The sequence below is a fragment of the Morone saxatilis genome, unplaced genomic scaffold, assembly GCF_004916995.1.
Source record: "Morone saxatilis isolate NCDOM2014 unplaced genomic scaffold, NCSU_SB_2.0 Contig10, whole genome shotgun sequence".
NCBI lineage: Eukaryota > Metazoa > Chordata > Actinopteri > Moronidae > Morone > Morone saxatilis.
This window is the reverse complement of record NW_023339652.1, coordinates 7,205,791-7,213,705: the sequence shown is the minus strand read 5'-3', so window position 1 is coordinate 7,213,705 and position 7,915 is coordinate 7,205,791. Positions and strand designations below refer to the sequence as shown.

The window sequence follows — 7,915 nt, the reverse complement described above, 5'->3', positions numbered from 1 at the left end:
AACATTCGGATAACAAATTTGTCCATCCCATGCTCAAGTGTGATACAATTGAACTTGGGTGAACTTTTAAGCAGCTCTAAAAACTTTTGGTTGCTCAATGTGAGATTAGATAATGCTTCAAATGTAAGATTCATTTTTCAATTAATCTTACATTTTAAATTTTTTTTTTTAAAGTAAAAGCTATACAAGAAGTACTCAGAGCTTTTACTTACAGTAAAAGAAGCGATACATAGATGTAAAAATAAATAAATAAAGTAAATAGAAGTCCTTAACTCAAAATTCTAACTAAGTAAAAGTACAGAATTATTATGAGCAAAATGTAAATATCTAAAATAAAAGCACTTGTTGAGCTGAAAAATTTACTGTGTTCATATCGTAGGAGAAACTCTTCCAAAATGTTGAGAGTTGCTAGTTCTCTGAAGAATTACAGACCCAGTGTGATGAATCAAGTCCCCTAAACAAACTAAATACATTTACTACCCCATCTAAAACATTTATCTCCCACAATATAGTTATATGTGACATTAGATTGTTAATAGTGACGCCTTAATGCATAGAGCAGCATTTTACTGCTGTAGTTGGTTGAAGTGGAGCTGGTTTTAACTACTTTATATAGTGCGGTTGTTCCTAGTGGTCAGGCCCCTCCAAAGGGTCATAAGATAAATCTGAGGGGTTGTGAGATGATTAATGGGGTTGGAAAAAAAGAAAGTTCTGCTACACAAATCTCTATTCATTTTTGAACTTTTAATCTGTGCTTTTTTGTGAAACATTAGATCATTTTACATCTTGGAAACTCGAACAGTTAAGAAACCATGTGGAGCATGTCAGAAAGCCACAGTTAGACATTGCTTTTTTTGTAAAAGGGTCACCGGCCAAAAAGGTTGAGAACGATGTATACTATTTTATAAGCATCTTGTATCTGTGAACTAAATGTATGTAGTGAAGTAAAAAGTGCAGAATTTGCCTCTGAAATGTATTGGAGGAGAAATATCATGTTCCCACTTCAATAGCTGAACAAAAGCTATTTAAAAGATACAGATGATTCGAATTCAGCAGAAATCACAATACAAACGCATACTGTCATGTGGAGATGTAATTTGCCTATCTGCCTTCATAGCAGTAAATTCCGACAGGTCATTTTGCCAGTAGGCGACTTCCATGCTGCTGGCCAAGCTGTTTGCCTTCTGATCCCAACCTTTCCCCCGTTGACCAATTATCGAGAAACTCCGAGTCTTACCGTCTCTTCACTGTAGTAAAGGGATATAAAGGAACTCAATGCCTCTGCCCTGTTGCAGTCATAAAAACTGATACCGAGCGGAGCAGATATCAGGTCATGTTTAGACTTTTTGAAGCTATACTTTTATAGATTTTCCCACTGGCCTCCCAAGGAAAGAAATTTTTGGAAGAACGCCTGAATCTCCTTCTGCATTTAAGCAAACAGCAAGCCCAAGACTATAAAAGAGATAACATCCATATTATCTAGTGGTAACCTTAAATGATCCATGGAGCTATGATTTATGTTACAATCATAGTACATAACTGACCAGATATACTGTAGAGAATCCAGTTAAAGTTATGCTCTTATACCCAAATATTTCTCTTTTATTGTTCTCTATTAGGACTTAACATACCCTCTAAAATCTACACCCTTTCAAACAGAACATGTTGGCTTAATAACATGTCGGCATAGAGCAAATTATTTCATGGAAACTCACATAAATAAAACTGATTACCACCTTTTTTTGAAGTATTACCATATTATCTGTCCAACTTTATTCAGCACAGCATGTGTTATACAATTGCTTTAATTTTCTCTTCTTTACAGGTTAGTTTAGTGGATTCATTTAAAATACAATAATATTTTCTGATGTAGCCAATCAAAAATTACGACAAGAACTTTGAATTTATAAACATACTTAAGATCTTTCTACGTTTCTCCTTTTTAATGGCAATTCAAGAAAGGAAAGGTGATGAGTGAAGCTGCAGAGTGAGGGTAAAGGACAAGACTGTAACTCCAGTTCTCTGTCGCCCTCTGGTGGTTAGAATGTGTCCCTCCAGTCTAGAAACTGATGCAGTGAGAATTACATGCATTTTCAACCCTGCACATCAAACACAAATGTTATGAGTGTGATCACACATTTAGTCCAGGTATCGATTCACATCCCAGGGCTGCTGTGCAAACAGAAACCTCTCATCTGTTGGAAACTGGCTCCAAGTAAAAGGAATATCCTGCTGGTTCCAGCACTGAGTCACAGGGCGGTCTGTTCTTATTGTCTCAGTTGCCAAAGGGAGGGATGTCCTTGCATCGGCGTGATGGTGAACCAGTGGGAATGTGAATCTATCTCTGTGGAGATCCAGTGGAGTCCTGTCTGTCATGGTCTGTGCCATCGTGTTATTAGACTGATGGAGGAATGAGGGTGGGACTGAGATGGATGCCAGATGTTCAGAATTTCCCATACCTGTATATCCGATTGAAGGAATAGAATAATGAGTTTCCTTTCTCAAACATTTACATTACACACTGTAGCTGCACTTACATTTACACATACAGCATATAAACTCACTATTACCATCAACATGGCTACACTACTTTTTAATCTTTTAAAAATCTAGACAATGAAACACTAAAGAGACAACTTGACCCACTGATTTAATAAAAAAAGAATTTTGCAGGATCATACCTGTTTCTGAAGGGAAGAAGTAGGCATTTTGCAACTTCCTGGCAACTGTGTTGTATGTAGCGGAGGCATCTGAGTTTTCACAGCAGACTCTTGACACTCCTGTTGCCTTCAAATCAACACAGATATTCCAAATGTGACTATATGTGTCTGTCTTAAAAATCTTCTAAAGGTATTATTTATTATTAATTAGTTTAAGAGTCAAAAAGTAAGCTAATCTGCTTCACCAGTACTACCAAACAACCCACCAACTGCATTCAAATGTTGCTAAATGCTAATTGGCGCATGAAAATATGTCATGTTGGCTTTTTCATCATCCATTTCTAACCAGTGAGAAGAACACAGAGAAAAATAAAAGAAATGTCTCACTTGAAACAACCAAAAGTGTTCTGTTTCAAAAAGCTTTCAGGGGCTTTAAAGTTTGTCTCACAAAGTGCTAATTCACACTGTACCTGTTGAGATGTGAAGGTGTGCGGCATTGGTGGATTCACAGGAACAAGATCTCTTTGCTTTTGAAGGTCTGTAGGTGTGGAGAAATATATTTTGTCAAATAACTGTCAGGTGTGAACGGACATGTGCTGAAGAGCCTACTATTTTGAAATGTAGTATTTTGCCAAATCTCGACTTGAACACTTGAATCCAAATACACACACACACACATACTTACTCTGTGTGCTACTCCTGTGCTTGGCTTCCCTCCTCCATTTAGCCCGTCTATTTGAAAACCAGACCTTTGAGAGACAGATAATCATCTCAATAGCAGAATGGCTGAATGTGTGATTCTGAGCATTTTGATGGCTGAAAATGATGAGTCTACCTTGATGGTGTCCTCTGGAAGTTTGATCTCAGCTGACAGCTTCTCCCTCGTGTACATATCTGCATACTGGCTGTGAGAGAATTCTGAGTGGGAGATAGAAACATGTGTTTAAGTGCTTTTCTGAGTGGAAAAAAACAGAAAGAATTGGGTTAGTCTGAGACATGCATGGATGCATTTTTTAAAGATTTGAAGTCTACCTTGCTCAAGTGCTGTGCTCTGCTCTGGGGTGAAGGTGGTGCGGTTTCGGTGCTGGACACCTTTAGGTTTCTGGTCATTACTGCACACTGTCTCGAAAATCTTTCTCTTATTCACTTCTTCTTGAATCAGAGAATCCAAATCTGCACAATGCACACACACACACACACACACACACACACAGCTTGTTATGCTGGTTAGACCTAATTGAACTCATCCCTACATTTTGTTTATCACCCAAATTTTGAATTACAGTTTATTTGTGTGCAAATTCACAGGCAGGATTATATAAACTGGTATTAGAACCATCAGATTAGGTTATTTGGGGAACTATACGTCCCTTATAATGACCATAAATTTTCAATTTCACTTCTTTCACTTATTTTCAGCAATCCAATGACCTCCACAGGCGATTTACCTTGCTCAGTCCTGATGTGCGCATTGATCTCCATGCACATCGGCCCCTGGTCCAAGTGGATCTTTCTTAAAATCCGATTGATAGACGACACCTTGCAGAAGCACAGTGTCCAAAAAAAAAAGCATCATCAAACGCTGGAACATTTTCAGTTTCATGGAAACAAAACTGGAATTTCACTTACGCTGGGAACTTTGGAGGCCTTGCATATTCGTGCTGCTGCAAGCCGTTTTCGAATTTCCCAAGCGAAAATTGTTGGATTTTCCCTTTTGCACTGGATGATTGTGGAGATGACACCGGGGGTGAGAAGCCGAGGTCGGCTCCCTCCAATGGTCTTGGGCTCCAGGAGTCCTGTGCGGCGGTAGCGGCTCAGGATCTTACTGACGCACCCGTTGGACACCTGAAATACGCAGTGAGTTCAATGAATAATGAAAAACATATGAAGTGATGTTTTTATTTGCTACATCTGACCTGTTGGTGAGAATAACCAACAATAACAGCCAACGTGTCTTGCCTAAATGTGGTTAATTGTGCAAAAAAAGGTTTTTGCGTACCCGGAGGATCCTGGAGATCTGGCTTGGACGGACTCCCTCCGAGGCCAGTTCGATCATTTTCCTCCTCTTGGATTCTGGCAGAGGTCTGCCGTTGAGAAACATCCCACCAAGCTGATTGACACTTCCACCACCTTATTATAACACATTTAAATCTGTCTTTTAAATTATTTGGTTTAAATAGCTTATCCCTTTTGAAAACATAGCAAAAGTTAATTACATTTACTATAGTTCATATCTTATTGCATTGCAAAGTCTCACCAGACTGTTTAATTAGGTGTCTTACCATCTAATAATAGCTTGAAAATGCAGTTTCATAAACATTTAAAAAGTAATAACCTTTATTTGGCAGATCAACGTTTGCTCCACACATCCCTGCTTGCTCCCAGCCTTGGTGATGGAAACTGATCACAAAAACAAAATAATGTTCCCAGAAAAAAAAGCAGCCTAGGATGCGAAATGTGCAACGACACCACGTCGCTTGTGGAGAAAAAATAAATCGTCCAGGTGACTCCGAGTATCTCTGGTGAATGACAATGAGAGGAATCACGCCCTTCAGCAGACATTTATAGGCCTGCGGACCTCAACATGACGTGGTGGCCTGTTACCTGAAATGTCAATATTGCCTGGAAGTGAATGTGGGCATTCTAGACTTAAAATGGGCCTCAGATTGGTAGGTCTGTGCTGCCGAAGTGTCTTTAGGCTGCAGAAGACATATAACAATGTTCTGCTTTTCATTCCACTTGTACTTTCATTTCTTTCAGGGATTTTCAAAAACAAAAATGTGTCCAGTTCATTTTGATTTAAGCAATATCCAGAGGAAGGTAGATGGATTGAGTCGTGGTCAAATGCCTGATTCTGTAAGAGTCCTCCAAAGATTCCTTCAGCAAGTAACACTTATTTTACTTTTTAGTCCCTAAATAAGAGTGTACTAGATTTCCTGGCTGCCACATTTAATCGACCCCCCAAAACAAAATATTTCTACCTCTGGATTCTCATAAATTCTCTTTTTTTAAATTCAAAATGTCTGTGTACTGCTGTTATCAGTGGAAAAATATGGTAATATTCAAGTTTGGGAATTCAGACTGCTTTCCTTTTGCGCAGTGGCTGCCTACAGTCTCCATCAGACGAGCCATTTTTCTTTAGTGCAACACAATTCAGTCCTTAAACTTTCTGCTTCGGTGCACGTTATCCCGCTAAAATGATCCTACAAATTCTTCCAAAGAAACTAAATGATCAACACTGGTATGTTTCCATACGTGTGGTCACGTGACTTGAGCATCCTTCCCCAGGTTAAGTGGCTCAGATTAAAAGGATCTCTGGTCTCCTTTCATAAAACAAACATTTGGAAATCTGCGCCAATGACTGATGACGACTGCCATATGGTAAAGTGCTTTTGATAAATCATAAATCCATCACCCAGTCTCTCTTTATTACATTTTCTTTCAAAACGTGAACAAATAGACTCGTATATGGGCGCAAGGAAAGGGCCAATTGGGGGACCTCGTTTATCCAGAAGAGGGAGGCTAAAATAACCCTCACAGATGTTCCTTGGGCAGCCAGCAGATAAAAATGCGTTGTAAACGTTTCAAAGGGAAATATTTGACGAGCAAATATTAGCCTATGTGAAAACCCACACAAGGCTCGTCTTTTGGCCTGTTTAATGACTAATTGAATATCATTAGTTGGGTCCACACAGATCGAAGTGCCACCGAAATAAAGGCTCAGATTTTAAAATGCCATATGGCCCAAATTATACATTAACCATGAGTTAGAGGACAATAATACTCTCTGTGTACAATCAGCCAGGTTAGATAGAGGACAGCCATTTTTGGACACCATCATCTCCTTGCCAACCGAGACAAAGGACAAATAAGGCAAGCCTTTTTATTTATTACCGGGCAGTTGATGTGGTCATTGATTTATAGTACTTTATTGCACGTACAGTGTGTGCCAAACGAGGTTGATTAAAGTACTTAGATTGTGTTGTTTAAGACAGTGCCACATATTCGTGGTGCGTAAATTTTATTCTGGGCTCGCCAAACGAGTCAGCGGCAGTTTAAGTGGCTAAATCGTGCCACAAAATAAGTGGACATTTTACTAGCACATCCTATGTGTTTGTTTTGTGCATAAAACACATATGTCGGTGCTTAAATGCGTCTTGAAGCGTTGAGAAATGTGACTAATTCATCCGCGTAAAAAGGTTACCAAAACCTCTCCAAAGCGCGCCGAGGTGCTGTGTGCGCAACGGAGCTGCCTACATGGTCGCTTGTCCAGCAGTTTTCTCCGCATGGTTATGAGGTTTATGTATTGTCTAGGTTTTTGATTTAGATTTTGACTTTAGTGAATGTTCTTCCCTCCCGTGAACACAGACGCGTCTTTCAGTCTTTTATTGTTAATAGATCTCCTACCTGTGTATTTTCATATCCGTGACAAAATTGGCCGATTTCAGCAGTAGGCTAAAAAACAGAAATCATTATCTTAACATACAATTCCGTTTTAACTGAGTATTAAATGCTTATTTTTTTAAAACACGCAAAATAATGTGTCTTAAGGTTATTTGGAATGTTCCAGTTATTTTATTTTTTAAACATTTAAAGACTCAAAATTGGATTATTGACTTGTTTAAGTGCCTACACATTATACCCAGCATAGATTGACTGTATTTACGCTTACTGCCTATGTCACATCACCGCATTTATTCTCTACCATCGTTTTGGACTAATTACATCATTTTTTTGAAGAGAAAATTCTTTTATTTCGATATTATCTTAAAAAATCTGTTTATTCATCGTATCTTCTCATAACACAGGTGAAATAGCATGCACACGGCGGAGATCTTTCCTCTTGATTCTGACACAAATCTACAAAATGTATGTGAACATTTGCGTCACTCCTTGCAGGTTGTAGTATTTGCTGCGCACTGCAGCTCAAACACACAAACAAATGACTTCAAACAGGCTAAATGACATAAAACACCAAACAGGCCGGCGATATTCCTGCTTTCTCAAGTACCGTTAGGTTTGTTGGTGAAGAGGATTGCCAGTTTATTTTTACCCAAAACTTTGCGCACGGCGCTTTAACAAAACGAGCCATATCCGTATGGGTTTTAATTAAACTACATTACCCAGCTAAGCTCTAACAGTTGCTTATAACCGCCTTCTTAATAATAACGTCCACGGAACATTGAAGATCCAGTGCGCGTTCCTCTACAGTGGTGGTGTGAAGTTGTGGTGTGGTCCTATGATGCGCATTAGCC

General features: G+C 38.9%; 1 protein-coding gene across 1 annotated transcript; it reads right to left on the bottom strand.

Moving 5' to 3' along the window:
- Nucleotides 1-2,139: 2,139 nt before the first annotated feature.
- Nucleotides 2,140-5,029, bottom strand: pax4 (paired box 4). Its single transcript, XM_035679047.1, has 10 exons — nt 4,996-5,029; nt 4,660-4,790; nt 4,290-4,505; nt 4,109-4,199; nt 3,693-3,833; nt 3,496-3,578; nt 3,346-3,409; nt 3,131-3,198; nt 2,682-2,787; nt 2,140-2,459 (listed from the first exon to the last, which is right to left on the bottom strand). Exons 1-10 carry the CDS (start codon nt 5,027-5,029, stop codon nt 2,140-2,142), a joined length of 1,254 nt encoding a protein of 417 aa, XP_035534940.1.
- Between the last annotated feature and the right edge of the window lie 2,886 nt (nt 5,030-7,915).